Here is a 20,283-nt window from a genome sequence, read left to right on the forward strand (position 1 = left end):
TAATTTGGTGAATTGTTAAAATTTATTAGTTAACACATTCACAGTGCAGTATTCACATACATATTAGAAAAGAAGGTATTGTCGACTTTTTAATTAAGTTAAGGACAGATGGGGGAAGATTATATATATATATATATATATATATATATATATATATATATATAGTTGGATTTGTTTCTTACAAGAGATGGAATGATCTAGTCATCAGTTATTTAGTTAACACCTGGATGTACTTTGACTAATGTCTTAATGAGAGATAGCATCTTCGAGCTAACAAAGCACGCCTTAAAGTTGTTATTCTGTCTGGTTTCGCCAAAACTAAAACTAGCCAGACGAGGTACATTTTGCGCCAGGTTTACCTCCGGAGTCAACTTGAGGACACTGACAGGAAATCCCTCAAAAATGAAACCCAGCAAAAAAAATAGTTATTTTCTACTTTTTAAAAGATAAACAAATAAAATAAATGTGACAGACAATAGTATTCTCTTTTTTATTTTTAAATATAATAAATAGTTTTATTAACTATAATAAACAGGCCTAATAGTAAAATAAACATGACAAGCAGTTTTTGTTATCTTTATTAACTAATACAATAAACATGAGAAATGAACAGTGAGAAAATGAACTTTATTGTTTTACCATACAATCCATAATGCTCTCTGACTCCTTATCAGTGTCCGAATTCGCTCACTCATTTTCCTTCTTCCACTTCTTCCCCATATAGTGGACTCAAATGTCATTCGCTATATAGGGAATAGCGAATGAGTGAACGAGTGAGCAGTTTCAGACACAGCACAAGAGTAGAGGTTCAGAGCTACAAATTGCTTAAACAGTCTAACAGGACACACCTGGGTGACAAGAAACACCATCAGTCACATGTTGCAGTATTTTTGCTCACTTACAAATTGAGTGGTGTGATACAAACTGTTCTATGTTGTTTAACACATCTACATATAAATACCAGGAAATAAGAGCTGAAATTCTAAACTCTAGAGCAAAAACAAATGAATTGGCCTTGCCATTACAATAGTTTCAGAAGGGACTGTATTTATGTTTTTGTTTTGTTTTTTAAATCAATGATACTGTTATAAAGATTAAAAGAATACGATTGGATCTGCAGAGAGGGAAAAAAAGAACAAAGGGACAGCCAGTACAGTAATTAGCTGTTACATCATTGCAGTTTTAATAGTTGCCATTTCTCTAATTGGTGTGTACATATAGTAACATGCTCAGGGATAATAGGGTAATACATCCATACAACATACAACAATACAACATTTCTTCTCAGGGTGTGACTGCATGTCGTGTCTCAGACATTGAGACATTGATATGACGTTAGTAGGCATTGAATATAAATAGACTTCTTAGAATCAGGTTGATTTGACACAGTGCTGCTCTTTATATTTGATGGCTCAACTGGCAAATATTAGTACATCCTTGAGCAAGCTGACTGCACTGTTGAATTTAACATTTGGGTTACATTGTGACACAGATTACTGAGTGTAGGTGAGTTTCTTACAAGCACTGTAAAGGAAGAGTGTGCTAAGCTTGGCTTTGTTATATACAATACTTATATTTGAAAATAATGAGTGTGTCTGCAATCTAAATTCTAAACATTTATATCACTGTACTCAACATTTTTTGGCACCGGTGAACAACAAAATTGTTTGTTTTTGAACCAGCTTTTATGGGTAGGTTTTAAACTTTTTAGTAAAGGTACCTTGAAGTCTCTTTAATGACTAAAGACACAGCAATACAAAATGTTATATAATCATCAATATTTAATACTGAAACAATATACAGTACCTGTAATACAGTCATGTTGAAAAAATAAGTACACCCCATGGAAATTGTTGAAATATGAGTATGAAAATAAATATGAAACCATCTGTAACATTGTCTTGTATGTGACTTTGCTGCACACATTGCTATCTTTCATGTGTCCTCTGACCTGTTTTGCAACACAATAGCCAGAAGAACGATTGAACCATTTCAGTGAGTGGAAGGATTAATTCTTTCAGCATGCTACATACAGTCATGTGAAAAAATAAGGACATCCCATGGAAATTGTTGATTTAAAAAAAAACAATTATTTATTTATTTATTTATTTATTTATTTATTTATTTTTACATATTTGGACAAGCAAGCATTTGATACTCTTTGAAAGATTTGAAAGAAATTTTCACAATTTAATTGAACAAAACAAGTACACACCTACATTTATCACACCTTCAAATCCATAAGATTAGAATCAGGTGTTCAAGATTGGGTGGCAGTGATTGTAACCTGCTTAGGGCATGCAGGTGGAACAGGTCTTAATTATATCTGTCTCATATCTAGTGTGTGTGGCGTCATCATGCCAAGATCTAAAGAGATCTAAAGAGTTCTGTAAGGCCTTCAGAAAAAACACATCATATTTTAAATACATCATTCCACTGTAAGGAAAATCATCTACAAATGGCGCAGATTTCAAATGACTGCCAATTAGTCCAGGACTGGCTGTCTCAGTAAATTCAGCCCAAGATCAGACCTTTGGATGGAGAAAGAAGTCTCCAAGAACCCCAAAATTTCATCACATGATCTGCTAGTAAGTCTTACAACTGTTGGTGTCAAAGTGCACGCTTCTACAATCAGAAAGAGATTGCAAATTTGACCTGCATGGGAAGCATGCCAGGAAAAAGCCTTTGCAAGACTGCAGTTTGCCAATGAGCATATAGGCAAACACCACGCCTTTTGGAATAATGTGCTCTGGACAGACGAATCAAAGATAGAGTTTTTGGCCACAGTAACAGCAGACATGTTTGGCACAGATCAAAGACAGCATTTCAGGAGAAGCACCTCATACCAACTGTGAAGCACGGTGGTGGCAATGTTATGGTTTCTGGTTGCTCAGGGACTGGACAGCTTGTATTCATTTATTCAACTATGAGTTCTGCATGATATCAAAGAGTGCTTGAAGATAATGTGAAGCTACCTGATAATGATCCTAACACACTAGCAAATCCACCAAGGAATTGCTCAAAAAGAAGAAATGGAGGATATAGAACGGTCTAGTCAAAGCCCGGTTTTGAATACCGTTGAAATGTTGTGGGGGGGATTTGAAACAGGCAGTACATGCAAGAAAACCCTCAAACATCTTGCAACTGAAAGAATATTGCATGGAAGAGTGATCAGAAATTCCAGCAAGCCTGGTGGACAATTATGCAAAACAGATATTATTTCTGCTAAAGAAGGTAATACTATCTTCTGAGGCCAAGGGTGTACTTACTTTTTCCACAGAATACTATAATATCTATTGATATATCTGTTGACTAAATGACTGAAAAAAAGCTATTTTTTCCTCGTGGTTTTGTTCAAGTACAGCAACTTTATTAATAGGCACTGTTTCAAATATGATCAAATGTTTGCTTGTACAAATATGACAGTAAAAAAGCCAACAATTTCAATGGGGCGTACTTAAATATAATTAAACTAATAAAACTATGATAGGACCCAAGATGGATCCCAGTGTGGCACTTTTGCTTACTGATAAATAATCTGCTGATCTCCTGCCACACCTTGAGTTGTGCCTAATGAGTAATTCTAAAACCATGCACATGCATTCAAATTAAAATTGATAGTCTGTTTAGGAATGATATACTGTGTTAAGAAATTATTAAAGGCTTTTTATAGTTTATCAACCAAAGAAGTAATGAATGGAATGGCACTGGTCAGTGGTATTTATATGATAATGGTAATGAGTCTTTATTGGTCACATATACATTACAGCACAGTGAAATTCTTTTCTTCGCATACCCCAGCACGTCAGGAGGTTGGGGTCAGAGTGCAGGGTCAACCATGATACAGCGCCCCTGGAGGGTTAAGGGCTTTGTTCAAGGGCGCAACAGTGGCAGCTTGGCAGTGCTGGGGCTTGAAGCCCCGACCTTCCGATCAGTAACCCAGAGCCTTAACTGCTAAGTCACCACCGCCCCCCATGCTATAATTATAGTAGCTAGTCACAGATGTGGACAGTGGAATTTTTTTGTATTAGCATACAATGAATGGGAAGAAATCAGTCCAAGGGAAAAGAAGCACTTACTTAGGCAGTTCTCCTAGAATCCTGAACCTCTCAGGGCCTGACTATCTTTTTTTTCACAATTTGATAAATATATTAAGATGATCTAGAATCTCAGAAATCAAAGTCTGGTTGACAAAATGTTTCTTATCACCAGGTACTACAGTACAGGCCACCATTGTGAGAAGTGTCATGTGTCCTGTGAGATGTACTCAGGCCCAGGACCAGATGCCTGTATAGTGTGTGTCCCACCTCAGCTGGAGCTTCAGGGCACCAGGGTATGTGTGGAGCGGTGCCCTCCCCATTTCTACCAAAGCACACGTACCTGCTGGCAGTGTCACACTAGGTGCAAGACCTGCACAGGTACAAGCTCCATGCACCTTAAAGGGGTCATATCATGATTTTTAAATGTTTTTAAACTGTAATTATTTTGTTTATTGGGTGTAATAGAAAAGATTCATGTGCTTTAATGTTCAAAAAATGCATTGTCACATACTGTACATTATTGCAGTACCTCTATTCCCAGGCTGACTGAAACGCTCAGATTTCTCCAAAGCCCCTCCTTTCAAAAAGCCCAGAGCGCTCTGATTGGCCAACTTACTCGTTGCGTTGTGATTGGCCAAAAACCTCAAGCATTTGGATGAACCCCATTTGCAAACACGACTTGAGCAGAAGGTTTCCCAGTGGTAAATTTTTATTTTGTAACTCTCTTTACCTTTCATATACGATGTAAATGACGACACCCCACTGGTGGGCTGGCAAAGTTCAAAACTATGCTTCTGTGTACATAGGTGCTCATGCGATATATCTTTGGAAAGCTAAGATTCTTGTGATTCAATTGGATATAACCATTTCAATATACAATTACAACAGAAGCTATATTCAGCATCTCTGTCAGACCACCAACATACAAACACCTGAGGCAACTTAGCCTTTAGTTACCGTTGCAATCAAAATTATTCAACCTCCATTGCAAATCAGGTTTACTGTCAAAATTTACAGACTTTCAGCTGTTTGCATTGAACAAATCAGACAAAAGCAATTGAAATAGTTCAACACAACGAATGCTTCAAGTGGTTTACCTAAATTCAACTGAAAATGCAACTTATAATGAATTCTCCAGTTTCAAAATTATTCAATCCCCTGAATAGAATCCCTCAGAACAGCACAAATATGCAAAATATGTGTTGTCTCAAGCACACCTGATGCAACTAATCAAGGACTTCATTACTCACACCCGGTGTGCTTGAGCTGGAACACATGAAATACCTGAACTGGCTAGGGGTAGAAAATACATTAAATACCTGGACGGGGCAGAGAAAGGAAGCTGTCAACAGCTGCAACCAGATTTCTGAGAAGGCAGGTTGTGAAAAACCCTTGAGTGACTGCAAAAGACCTGCAGCAAGACCTGGTGGCAACGAGCACTGAGGTTTCAGCGAGCACAGTAAGGCATGTACTAAACACAGAAGGTTTCCATTCCAGAACTTAAGACATGCACCACTACTGACTACAAAAGCACAAGAAAAGGCGCCTCAAAATCATATAAATATGCCATAGAAGTTTTGTGATTCTGTTCTGTGGAGCAATGAAACAAAACTGGAACTTTTTGGCACGATGGATCAGCAGTATGTCTGGAAGAAGAATAATGAAGAAAGATCACTCTGTCCACAGTCAAGCATGGTGGTGGCTCGGTGATGCTCTGGGGCTGCTTTGCATCCTCTGGCACTGGAAACCTGCAGCGTGTGGAAGGCAAGATGGATTTATTGAAGTATTACGAAATCCTAGCCGAAAACATCATGCCGTCTGTGAGGAAGCTGAAGCTTTGGTGTCATTGGACCTTTCAACAGGACAAACGATCCCAAGCCTACCTCAAATTCTACCAAGGCTTGGTTGCAGAAGAAGTCCTGGAAGATTCTACAAGGCCATCACAGTCACCTGACTTGAACCCCATAGAAAATCTCTGGTTCGATTTGAAGAAGGAGGTTGCAGCACGCAAACCCAAGAATATTACTGAACTGGAGGCCATTGCTCATGAGGAATGGGGTAAGATTCCTCAGGAATGCTGCCAGAAGCTATGCATCTCATTTGCAGCAGGTCATAACAGCAAAAGCACGCTCTACTAAGTATTAAAGATGCTTGACATGAAGGGGTTGAATAATTTTGAAACTGGAGAAGTCATTATAAGTTGCATTTTCAGTTGAATTCGGGGAAACCACTTGAAGCATTCGTTATGTTGAACTATTTCAATGGCTTTTATTTGATTTGTTCATTGCAAACAGCTGAAAGTCTGTAAATTTTGACAATAAACCTGATATGCAATGGGGGTTGAATACTTTTGATTGCAACTGTAGCACATTAGCAGAAGCCCTGGGCCACAACACAAAACTCCAGATTTGAACAGTCAATAGCAGATACTTCATAAAATAATCAAATATACGTACAGGTACAGAAGCATGAGATTGTCCTAGCAAAGTGGGAATTGCCCCACTTTTCAGGAGTGGTCTTTGTGTGTAGCCTGTGTTGTACTCGCCCAGGTTCAGGAAACTGTCCTCCTTAAAATGTGCTGTGCACAAGCAAATGTTTGGGTTGTACTGCTCAGGAACAACGTCATAAATAAACAGTAACCACTGATTCCTAATTTCGTCCATTTTTGGAAGAGTAAACGAAGGGATTTTACTTTCCACTGAAACACACAGCGTCGACATGATGCCTGAATTCACTGAAGCCGCGCCTTCTGTCTTCATGCATGCCTTAGACATGTTATGGAAGTAATATCTGGACTTCGAATGACACAATTTGAGCAGGTTTGGAGCAGTGTTAGATAAAAGCTCTGTTAGATCAAATAAATCCCTTTGCGGGAGACTATGAGCTTTGTGCCTTTGCAGATCTTATACATACACAAAAGGAAAACCTTAAAAATCATGATATGACTCTAATAAGACCGCTGATTGTGTTAAGTAATTGTGCAACAGATGAGCTACAGTCAGTAATAACACTTTAATAGGAACACCTGTACCCCTGCACATTCATGAAAATAGCCAATCATGTGGCAGTAGCACAATGCATAAAAGACATTTCCGCACACATAACTGGGACTCTGTGGATGGTTTTTGTTTGTTTGTTTTCGTACCTTTCTATCAAACTCTAGAGACTGTTGTGTGTGAACATCCCAAGAAATGAGCAGTTTCTGAAATACTACAACCATGCCATGATCAAAGTCACAAAGGTCACATTTTTCCTCATTCTGTGTTTGAACTTTAACTGAAAGCTCGTGACTTGTGCATTGTGCTGCTTCTACATGATTGGCTGTTGAATAAAGGCACGAATGAGCGTGTGTACTGGTGTTCCTAATAAAGTGGCTGGTGAGTGTATGTGTCTACACAGTGCTCCTTGGTAGTTGCAGCTGAAAAAAAAAATAGTTAAAGATTATATATACAAGGTAGACCTATATAATAAACTTTCCCCTGAGCACATTTGATAATATATTTGTATTGTTACATATTTGTATTTAATTATTTTTTTTCCACTTTAAAACGTACATAATAATATGTGGTTGTGTAATACAACATGTAGAATCTAGATGTAGTGTACTATGTACTATGGAGAGTAACTGTCCAAATTCACATGACAGAAAGCAACTTGTATTTTAAATTAGCTGTACTTTTAATGTGAAATCTGAGTACCTTCTAACTATACATCTTATTTAAAAGCATTCATTTCAGACTTTCTAGGATACAAAAATCATCATGTAAGAAGTCTGAAATTTAATCCTGTCAACTAGGAAATGAAATGTTTTATCTTGTTGTATCATAAACATCCGGTCATGGTAAAACCAGGAAGTTATAACATCACATCCTATCACAGAATGATTCATTTCAGTTACAGAATTAACAATTTATTAATAAGTCTTGTTATTGTGTCTTGAGTATTTGATTTTTATTTATCTTTACATTTTTATTATTGCCATATCAATTATTTATCATCATCTTTGTCAAATTAACCTCTTGTGCTCTATACTGTAGGGGAAATTAGCCCGGGGGAGGGCGGAAGCGTGTCCTTTTATCCTCTTCCGCCGTCACCTGAGTGGTGGAATTTCCCCGACGGACTCCCCAATTGCCGGCCGGTGTAGCGTCGACGGTCCCGGCCCACCGTGACTGTCCTTCCGGCTGATGGTGTGTTTGTTACGAGGCTGTCCGCTTCGTGCCAGTGCGGCAGTCGGGGAAGGAGCGACTTTCTTATTATGTGCGCCGGCTGTCGGTCCGTCGCGACAATACCTATATAAATCTAATTACTCTTGTGAATGTGCATGTGTTTGCAGATAACACACCTCAGAGCTGTCTGACGTGCGACTGGGGCAGTATCTTACAGGAAGGGGTGTGTTACCCTCGCTGTGAAGAAGGCCGCTACTACTCTCAAAATGTGTGTAGTGCAAGTGTGTGCGTGTGTTTTAATGCTTTTTGCTTCCTTATAGTTGCTATAATCAAATAATAAATCTTCAGCAATACACACTGTAGTATGATTGTCCTCATGTTTAATCAAGCACAGTTCAAGCAAATAACATCAGTAAAATGGCAATAACTGCTTGTGTAAGAAATGAAAATTAACATCCAGGATTTCTTGGTCCATTTCACTGTTATTTCCTTAATCAGGCTCCTGCTCTTAGTGACAGTGTAATGTTGAGTGTTTGTAGTGTACACACGCTGAGGGGATGTCACCTACAACAGGAACTTGTGTTTTATTTTGCTACCTAAATGTGTCCTGATCCGGCAAAAAGAGCTACTAAAAAGAGCTACACAAGAGCTACACAAGAGCTACTAAAAAGAGCTACACAAGTTACACTGTGGTGTCAAAGTCAGCTTTATTGTCATTTTTAGCACATTGCATGGCAATGCATAAACACAGTTCCTTCAGGAGACTACCATGCAATGTCTGTTTAGTAGACATTGACGAGGACTAAGATACAACAGTAAGAACGAAGAATACATGCAGACAATAATACCATAACGTACACAGAATCACACAAAATTCACATAAATAGGGAATATATGAAATACATAAATAGTAAATAAAAAGTGTGGCAGTAGTGAAGAGGCGATACATATAGGTACATATAGGTAAAAAAAAAACAACAACAGTGTAACGTAAGAACATTTTCTCAGTACTAGGTGAATAAATATATATACAGTTATTGCACATGTGTTGTATGTTGTTTTGGTTAATGTACCTGTGACTTTTGCAGAACTCACCTGTCCATTTGGTAAAGCATTGCTTGTCTATGCATTGTGTTCATCAGGAGGTGTGTGAGGCCTGTGATGAATCCTGCAAGCATTGCTCTGGGCCTGGTCCTGAGAGCTGTGTGACATGTCAAACGGGTTTTGGACTGCATGCTGTAAACTGCCGCTGTGTGCGTTGCTGCCAGTCTGACGGACCGGCCAAGAACTGCTGCCTGTGTCACTCGGCTTCAGCCGCACTCTCAGTCCAGCTCTTTAAAAGGGAATGTATGTTTGTGACAAAGGTCGAGTGTGCGCAAAATCATTAATTAAGTGGATCAGTGTACTTCACTTAATTTAATCTAGTTCTAAGTTTTTAACTGAGAGTTTATTTGTGTTTTCTTCACATTGTGCTTAATGCTAGCTTGACAAAGCCAACATTCTGTTCTGCTGTTTAAACTTATTATTATTATTATTATTATTATTATTAATAATATTATGGACAAGACTCATCCCACACCGTTTGTGCTGCGGATATAAATTGACCAGCTTACTGAGGAGAGGTGTGCTATGATTTTTTAAGCGCTCACACTTGCAATGTTCGAATAGCGGACAAAAAAAAGTATGCTTTCAACCCAGTGAGAATGAATGGGGAATAAAACACGGGTGTCACAGCTTGGACGTCGTTCGGCTGACTTGTTTGTATCACACATCTTCTTGTACATCTTAGGGAGTAGACATGGCATATACACATTGCGTTTCAGAATTTTCACCGGAAATGTCTGGAAAATGGCGTTTTTCTGGCCCCATAGACAATAATCAGAAATTTTGGTCCCCCTTAAATCCCACACAGTCATTGACAGACATGAATGATGTGTCCAAGTGTTCAGCTTGGTTCAGAGAACTCCCAGCTGTGGAATAAGTGGAATCACAAAACTACCGCAACTAGGGATGTGATGGTGAGAATTTTCTCACCGGTTCACATTTCGCTTTGAAACCAAATGTTCCCCATTGTCTTGTCAGACAGCTCACATCACTCTCGTCACATGATAAATGAAATCTGACTCCTGCTGATCTCTGCTGCGACTCTGACTCATTTGGCTCATGCTGAATTGATTTGTATTACTATAAAAAAAAAGCAGTACGACAGTATGGGCGGTGCTGTGGTGGGCAAGTAATGTAATTAGTGTGCGGCCGAACACCATGTAACACCGGTAACACCGACTATCGCAGCAAGCCTAACCACAACGTAGACATGTGATATATTGAAACACTCGGCTCAACGAGGATGGCTGCTTCATGGTTATTCTAATGACATCACGTGCCTGTGATTGGACTGCCATAAAGCCTATTATATTAAAAACTCAAGTAAAATACACTCATTACGGCTACTGATATAGGTCAAATTCGTTATGCTTCAACAGACACGTAACCTATCCAGTTGTTATTATTCTTCAGAGACCCAAAATTTCTAAATGCGACTCCTGCTAGAGCTTTCAAGCTACATGCACCAAACTCACCACAAACCTTCTGCCTATTCTGACTTGGTGTGCTAACTAAGCAGAATTAACACCTCGTTTAACTATAGTGTAGCATAAGCACTCTTATCTAGAGCATGGCATTAACATTCCTATCTATGACAGGACTTACATTTTCTTGACTACGACAGGGTTTAAACTAAGTAACAGGAAAACAGACAGAGCATGACAACATCACAACCTGGCACCATTATACATTCCGTCGTCTTCTCTGTTAGTCCATTCTCCTCTTTACTTTACTTGGCTTGACGTTACGTTGCTTCACGTGACGTGACGTGACGTGACGTTACGTTACGTTACTTCAACACTTTAACACTGTCATGCCTTAATGCCGCGCCATGTGCGCAGCACCGCGAGGGGTTTAAGTAAACAGTCTCTTGATTGTCGACAGCTGGCGACACTTAAAACAGCTTTAGTGTCCATGCGCACTTCAATCACGCACACGTGCACGTTCTCAAGCTGCTCGTGCACGTTGTCGCCACAGCACCATATGCCAGCGGTACCGTAACAAGTAAATTGTTTATTGAATTGCCAGTTCATATTGTAACAAATAAGTTGTAATGTTCCATTTGTATAAATCCATCCATCCATCTTCTACCACTTACTCCTTCTTCAGGGTCGCAGGGGAACCTGGAGCCTATCCCAGGGAACATCGGGCACAGGGTGGGGTACACCCTGGACAGGGTGCCAGTCCATCGCAGGGCACAATCACATACACACTCACACACACTTTAGACATGCCAATCAGCCTACCATGCATGTCTTTGGAGTGGGGGATGACTTTTAAGTCTTTAAAGCGTTTAAAGTATTAATTTTTGTGACATTTCTATAGTACAGTCTTAAGCACTATTTAGGCCTGGCTTCTAATACAGAAATGAATGAAAATCTAACATACACCAACATTTGTCAGGATGGACAAAAAACTGCAAAATCTTCTAAAGCCTATTTACATTACAGTTACTGTGGATGCCTCTATAGCTAAAAATTTGAATAATAATACAGAATAATACATTATCATGACCTTATTGTAATTTTGGCTGAGGAAGGAAGAATGTACAGGAAAGGGTTTGTCATATCACAGCAAACCAGAGACTACGTTTCCCATCCTGCACTGCGGCCTACAAACAAGGCCGCCATGGACTGCAATTCCCAGAACACTCATTCGTTCTAATCTCACACACCTGCATCCAATCTCACACACAATCACACCACAGTTTAAAAGGACTTTCTAGGCATTCACTCTTTGCGAAGTATTAGTGTTATCACAGTACCAAGTGTTTAGACGCTGTTCCTTGGTTTGTTTCATGGCCCTTGTTCTTGTTTCTCATCTCAATTATTACAGGGCGGCTGTGGCTCAGGTGGTAGAGCGGGTTGTCCACTAAACATAGGCTTGGCGGTTCAATTCCCGTCCCATGTGACCCCACATGCCGAAGTGTCCTTGGGCAAGACACTGAACCCCAAGCTGCTCCCGATGGCAAGTTAGCGCCTTGCATGGCAGCTCTGCTACCATTGGTGTGTGTGTGCGTGTGAGAATGGGTGAATGAGACTCAGTGTAAAGTGTTTTGGATATAAGTGCACCATTTACCTTGCCTAGTTTATACCTGTTTGTAGATCGCCTGACCCATTGCCTGTTTTTTTGACCACATTATTGTCTCATGCTTTGGATTTGTCTGCTTGCCTCTCTTTATTAAAAGCTCTTTTCTACACTTGCGTCCGTCCTAACCTTCATTACGTGGATAATGTGACAGGGTTACAAAAGGGAGAACAGAGCAACCAAAATGGAACAAGGAGAGAGAATGTGACCAATCTGGTTTATTCTTTTAGTTCTTTTGTCTATTAGATAGTAACATCAGTTTGTAAAATGCTTTGTTAAAAGCCAGCCTTTAAAGATTGACATTTATATACGTAAGATTTAAAGACTTAAGCTTCATAATACTTTCCGTGTATACTTTTCTCTGTTGAAGAGCAAACATGGTTTCAGTTGTAGAAAAACCACACCTTTACTGTTTGTGCATTGGCTATGTAATTCCATGAAGCCCTTCCCTACTGCTCTGTAACTGACCCATTGTCAGTTATTACACACCTCATCTTCTATTAATGCTGTATTTGTTCTGCAATGTCACAGTCACTCTTTGAGTGGTGTTTGCTGGTTACCTGAGCTGAGTTTTAACTCTGATGCATACAGCTGTTTCACCTAGAAATGGCTTTTAAGAAAAATGAATTTTTGAGGTACATCTGGTTATTTATTCTTAGCTTTCCACTTATTTACTTTGTAATGTACGCTACAAAAAAAGGCTATTTACAAACTGGGCTGCTGGACATGGAACACCTGATCAAGCACAATGCTGGAGAACTACAAGCTTGTTCAGCTATCATCCGAGGAGACATAGATGGAGTCAACAGCAAACACTTTGGCAACCTCCTTGCTGGGTGGAAAAAAGCTTCTCTTTTATCTGAGTCTTTCTACCTAAATGTCACAAAGGACTGTAAAGCTTTTATCAGAGACAGAGGGTTTCTAACAGCTCCTCTGAGCAAAGAGGAAAGAGACTTTCCAATCGCTTACTCTGTGGTTATCCATGAGAAGATTGAGATGTTTGAGAGGCTCCTGCGTGCTATTTACACTCCTCAGAATGTTTACTGTGTTCATGTGGACCAGAAGTCACCTAAGATCTTTTCTGAGGGTGTACAAGCTATTGTGTCTTGTTTTCCCAATGTGTTTGTGGCCAGTAAGTTAGAGAGTGTTGTCTATGCCTCTTGGTCACGAGTTCAAGCAGACATCAACTGCATGGAGGACCTTCTCAAGTCTCCTGTCAAGTGGAGGTATCTGCTCAACACATGTGGGGCAGATTTTCCCTTAAAAACCAATGCAGAGCTTGTTCGCTCCCTGAAAAATCTCAATGGAAAGAATAGTATGGAGTCAGAAGTTACACCCTCACACAAAAAAGCCCGCTGGGAGTACCATCATAACATCATCAATACTGTGACTCGGACAGGTATTAAGAAGACCCCTCCACCCATCGGCACCCCTATGTTCTCTGGGAATGCATACTTTGTTGTTACAAGAGAGTTTGTAGAATATATCTTTAAGACTCCAGAGATCCAGAACTTCATGGAATGGGAGAAGGACACGTACAGCCCAGATGAGCACATGTGGGCAACACTACATAGGATCCCTTCGGTGCCTGGCTCCAACCCCCCCAATGAAAAATATGATGAGTCGGACATGCTGGCCATAGCGAGGTTGGTCAAGTGGAGTTATCATGAAGGAAACATGAAGAATGGAGCACCATATCCACCATGCACTGGGACATATAGACATGCAGTGTGTGTTTATGGAGCAGGGGACCTGAACTGGATTCTGAAGCAGAAACATCTCTTTGCTAACAAATTTGACCCACAAGTAGATGATATTGCTATAAAATGCATGGAGGCTTTTTTACGGTACAAATCAATTTATGGTCAGTCTTTACTTAGCATAGGTAAAACAAAAAGAATTCAATAATGCTGCTACACATTTACAGAATGTATACCAGCTGTGTAAATTTTTTGACATACTGTATGTGACTATTATATGATTATTTATGTTTAGAAGTAGAGTTTATTCAAGAAAATATTCTATTGTTCATAGTTCCTGAACCTTAATATAGCGAAGTCAGTAATATTTGAAATAAGTTTTAACAGTTAAAAGATTTTAACACTAGTAAAACAGACAAACTTCAGAAGAGTGTGTGTACGTGTGTGTCTGCGTGTGTGCTTGAATTCAGTCTCATGGCAATAGATGAGAAAACTATTAGCAAGAAGTTAATTGTAAGACTTTATTACAGGTTTTAAATCAAGACTAAAAACACGTTAAATTGGTTATTTAATCTGTGTTTCTGTTTTAAGTGTTTTATTTGATTGATGTTTTTTTTTTTCTTTTAAATGCATACTCAATATTTTATTGGTCTTTTTATTTACATTTATTCATTTAGCAGATGCTTTTATCCAAAGTGACTTAGAAATGACGAAATACAAGACAGATTATGTTGTATTGTATACACAGCACTTTTTATAACAACTTTTGTTTAAATGTGCTTTATGAATTAAATGTACTTACTTCTGTGGTCAAAATAAGGTTCTTTGCAAGTGCTAATTCTCTATTTGTTAAAAGAATAACGACAATACACCGTACTCTCTTTAGTTATCTTGATTTATTTCATCCTAAAATTGACAGGTAACACAGAATAATAAAACAATGTGTTATTATAGCAAGTTAAATATATATTAGAACGTGTTGTCAACAGTTTATTTCCGTTTGACTTGTTGAGTTTTTATTTCAGTCCTTAATTACTTCCCAGATTAGCAAATTGGTTTTGGACTGAATTTGGCCGAACTGCGGCTGCGAGTTTGGCCCACATACCACCTGCAATTACGGACCAAGATTGGCCCGAAAACCACTTGCTGAAAGTAAGAAATATATACACACACACACACACACACACACACACACACACACACACACACACACACACACACACACACACACACATACATACATACATACATACATACATACATACATATATATATATATATATATGTGTGTGTGTGTGTGTGTGTGTGTGTGTGTAAATGTATATATACATATATATACATATATATGTATATACATATGCATATATATACACACACATATGTGTATATATATATATATATATATATATATATACAGATACATATATACACACATATATAAATATACATATATATATTCATATATATATTTATATATATACATATATATGTATATACATATATGTGTGTGTGTATACATATTATACACACACACACTATATACATACATATATATACACATATATATGTGTATATGTATATATACATGTGTATATACATATATACATATATATGTATATACATATATATACACACACACACATATGTATATATATATTTATATATATATATATATATATATATTAATATATATACACACATATATACATATATATACACATATAAACATATATACATATACACACCTATATATAGACACATTATATATATATATTATGCACACACACACACTATACATACATATATATACATATATATGTAAATACATATACATATATATATACACACATATGTATATATATATTTATATATATACATATATATGTATATACATATGCATATATATACACACATATACATATTTATATATGTGTGTATATATGTATATGTATATATATATATATATACACACACACATATACATATACATATATACACACATATAAATATACATATATATATTCATATACATATATGTGTGTGTGTATACATATTATACACACACACACTATATACATACATATATATACACATATATTCGCATATATATATTCACACACACATATATATGTGTATATGTATATATACATGTGTATATACATATATACCTATTTATGTATATACATATATATACACACACACATATATGTATATATATATTTATATATATATATATATATATATATATATATATATATATATACACACACACATATATACATATATATACACATATAAACATATATACATATACACACCTATATATAGACACATTATATATATATATATATATATATATATATATATATTATGCACACACACATTATACATACATATATATACACATATATATACATATATATATGCACATATATTCGCATATATATATTCACACACACACATACATACATACATACATACATATACATATATATATACATATAAACATATATACATATACACACCTATATATAGACACATTATATATATATATTATGCACACACACACACACTATACATACATATATATACACATATATATATATACATATATATATACACACACACACATATATATGTATATATATATTTATATATATACACATATAAACATATATACATATACACACCTATATATAGACACATTATATATATATATATATATATATATATATATATATATATATATATATGTAGATATACATATATATATGTATATGTAGATATACATATATATATGTATATATGTATATATTGTCGCGACGGACCGACAGCCGGCGCGCATAATAAGAAAGTCGCTCCTTCCCCAACTGCCTCACCGGCACGAAGCGGACTGCCTCGTGCCAAACACACCGTCAGCCAGAAGGATCGTCACGGTGGGGCGAGACCGTTGATGCTACACCGGCCGGCGATTGGGGAGTCCGTCGGGGAAATTCCACCACTCAGGCGACGGCGGAGGAGGATAAAAGGACGCGCTTCCGGCCGCGCGGGGAGAACGGCTAAGAGACAGACTCCGTGCGTGCTCTTCAGCGGCATATAGGCACGCCAACATTAAGCGCGACGGTATCCTCTCTGAAATCTCTAATCCCTTTCTCTCTCTCTCCTTCTCTCCCTGAAGGTGCGAGTGCGGACGAGACCGCCGGGTGGTGAGATCGTGTTCAACGGTGGATGACGGCACGGGAGACCCACGCGCACTTCTCGAGAACGTCTCGGGAACCCCGACACGCCCTCGAGAAGGTCAATACGCCAGCCACACCCCCACGAAACCCCTCGCACTCACACACCCTCACCTCCTCACGATAGACAACTCACACACGGACAAATAAAGCACCCATTTTGACTGCAACCTGTCCCTTGTGGGTCTGTGCTCCGCCCTCCCCCGGGCTAATTCCCCTACAATATACATACATACATTATATATATATATATATATATATATATATATATATATATATATATATATATATAAAATCAATAATTAATCGATTAAAATCGATTAATATCCTAGATTTTAACAGAATCACAAAAACCACTAAAATGCTGTCCCCTGAATTTGATTCAATTCTGTTTCTCCTGCTGACATATATGGCCATCTTTGCCTGCCCTATGATAAAATTTATCAACTGACACTTAAACCTTTTTTTTTGAGAGTATTTAAAACCAAAAATAAAAGTTTCGATTGTAAAACTTTCATTAAAATGGCCAAGCAGTCTCTGTAAAACAGTAAAAAGAGGCTTCAATCTTACACAGTGTATAAACATGTGAAAAACAGATTCTCTCACGGCACAGAAAGGACCTTCATAACTCACATCAGGGTTTAAAACACAAATAAAAGAATTAACAGCCACTGCACCGTGTAAAATCCTCCATTGTGAATCCCCACACTTTTTTGTTAATGGTGACTTGTACAAAGCTCTCCATTGTGGCTTTACATGTTCCTTTATTTATAGAACAGAACGCCAAGGTGTGTCGACTCTTTTGTCCAGAAACTTTTTATTTAGAGATAGTACACACATTTTGTACAGTTCTTTCCCAGATGGTAACTTGGAACCCACAAAACTTAGTTTTTCAGATTTAAAAAACACACCTGAGCACTCACGTACATTTGCAGAGACACTAAAATCCGGTAAAGAATCTTGGTCATTGGGACTAATTAGCCCTCCGGAATATTCCTCCAGCATTTTCAAGACCTCTTCAGTCAACAGGGACCTCCATTCCACAAGGAACTGCGTGACTACACGGACTGACCTCATCTTTATGTGTCCAGCAACTGCCACCGAGTTCCCAAACTCCGGTCCTGCTAAGGTCAGTAGGTCACCCAGAGTGTTGACTCCAGCCCTGCGGAACCCCTCCGTAAGCGCAGGAAACGGCTTCCTTTGAGATACATCTAAAATGGAACCATTTATGATTGGCTCCTGCAGCAGCCAGTAGAGAGAACTTGAGCATTGTACTCTCTGCACTGTTAAAAGTCCCCACACTTTAAAAACATTACGGTAAAAAACAGGAAGTTTCCTGATGTCCATCTTTTTCGGGTCCATCCAGAAAAGAGGTTTATGTAAATCCAGCCCTTCAAGTGTCTGTAAGATGGCACATGCTACAGCCTTCCAGTTTGCATTTACAGGTCCATGTAGCAGCCTTTGCACAAACTGTAACCGAAAGGCTGCAGCCCTGCTCTGCAGGTATACCAGTCCATGTCCCCCTTCATCCTTGGGGAGAAACAGAACACTCTGTGGAACCCAGTGTAGATTGTCCCAAAAAAAATTAACCAAAATTGACTGGATTTTAGATAAAACATGCATTGTGGGATCGATGCACGCAAGCCTATGCCAGAGGGATGATGCTACCAGGTTGTTAATTATAAGCACACTCCCCCTAAAGGACACTTTTTTAACTAAAAAATTCCACTTCTCCAACTGACCCTTTACCTTCTCGACAGTCCCTTCGAAGTTTTTCCCTATAAACCCTTCGTCTCCTAAAAACACCCCCAAATACTTAAAACCATCTCTACACCATAAGTAAGCGGTCTGGGAGGTTTGGGACGCCGCCTAACCATCTCCCGATTAAAAACGCCACGCTTTTCTCCCAGTTTACCTTGGCGGAAGAAATAATTCTAAAATCGTCAGTGATCTTCAACATCGTATCAACATCCCTCTGGCTGCCAACAAGTATCGCCACATCATCAGCATATGCTGATAGTTTAAAAACACCCTCACACTTTGGAATTGTTATACCTTGCAGTTCTGTTCTCAGTTTTGCTAAAAGAGGTTCAATCGCAAGGGAATACAACATGCCTGATAGCGGGCATCCTTGTCTTATTCCCCTATGAACTTTGAAAGGAGCACACAAGTCACCATTAATTTTCAGTATGCTTTCACTGTCACGGTACAGAACTCTTATTTTATCGATAAAATCCGAATTAAAACCAAAAGCAGTCAAAACGTTCCATAAGTAGGTATGCTCAACCCTGTCGAAAGCCTTTTCCTGGTCAATTAAAACCAAATCACATTCCAAATTAAAAATCCTTCCGACCTCTACAACATCTCTAATGAACAAAATGTTATCATGAATAAATCTACCCGGCACACAGTAGGTCTGGTCCGGATGGATCACCTCTTCCATGACTATACTAAGTCGGTTTGCCAATACCTTAGAGAGCAGTCGGTATTCCACACAGAGAACTGAAACAGGTCTCCATGATTTTATGTCGTGTAGATCTCCTTTTTTGGGCAACAGAGTCAATACTGCTCTGCGACAACTGAGTGGCAGCCGCCCCGTGACTAAACTGTCACCCAGTACCTCCAGTAGGTCAACACCCATTTCAGGCCAAAAAGACTTATAAAAGTCAGCCGGTAGACCATCGATCCCTGGTGCCTTGCCACTCTCCATACCCTGGAGGGTTCGTAGCAGTTCCTCTAGGGTCAGTGCCCCTCCGAGGTTTGCATGTGTTTCCTTTGACACCTGAGGGAGATCCTTCAAGAAGACATTATCATGGGCCTGTTCATTGGAGATTTCACTTGTACAGTTCCTTGTAGAAACCGACTGCTCTCTTTCGAATTTCTCTATGGTCCACTAAAAGTGTCCCATCATCAGAAAACAGGCCATGTCCATTCTTTTTTTCCAAATTAA

General features: G+C 38.3%; 2 protein-coding genes across 3 annotated transcripts; both read left to right on the forward strand.

Annotated features, from left to right (window-relative positions):
- Positions 1-1,153: 1,153 nt before the first annotated feature.
- Positions 1,154-9,708, forward strand: LOC128618530 (proprotein convertase subtilisin/kexin type 5-like). Of its 2 annotated transcripts, XM_053642174.1 has the most exons (4): positions 1,154-1,506; positions 4,213-4,418; positions 8,374-8,474; positions 9,349-9,708. In XM_053642174.1, the coding sequence occupies exons 2-4, from the start codon at positions 4,262-4,264 to the stop codon at positions 9,592-9,594; spliced, it is 504 nt and encodes a 167-aa protein (XP_053498149.1). In that variant the 5' UTR covers positions 1,154-1,506; positions 4,213-4,261; the 3' UTR covers positions 9,595-9,708. The 2 variants fall into 2 exon arrangements, with proteins under 2 accessions (XP_053498149.1, XP_053498148.1); XM_053642173.1 differs by lacking the exon at positions 1,154-1,506 and having other exon boundaries at positions 4,190-4,418.
- Positions 9,709-11,432: 1,724 nt separating this feature from the next.
- Positions 11,433-17,512, forward strand: LOC128618529 (beta-1,3-galactosyl-O-glycosyl-glycoprotein beta-1,6-N-acetylglucosaminyltransferase 3-like). The gene is made up of 2 exons (XM_053642172.1): positions 11,433-15,249; positions 17,276-17,512. The coding sequence occupies exon 1, from the start codon at positions 13,004-13,006 to the stop codon at positions 14,303-14,305; it is 1,302 nt and encodes a 433-aa protein (XP_053498147.1). The 5' UTR covers positions 11,433-13,003; the 3' UTR covers positions 14,306-15,249; positions 17,276-17,512.
- The last annotated feature ends 2,771 nt before the right edge of the window (positions 17,513-20,283 follow it).

This window comes from Ictalurus furcatus, chromosome 14 (assembly GCF_023375685.1).
Source record: "Ictalurus furcatus strain D&B chromosome 14, Billie_1.0, whole genome shotgun sequence".
Taxonomy (NCBI): Eukaryota; Metazoa; Chordata; class Actinopteri; order Siluriformes; family Ictaluridae; genus Ictalurus; species Ictalurus furcatus.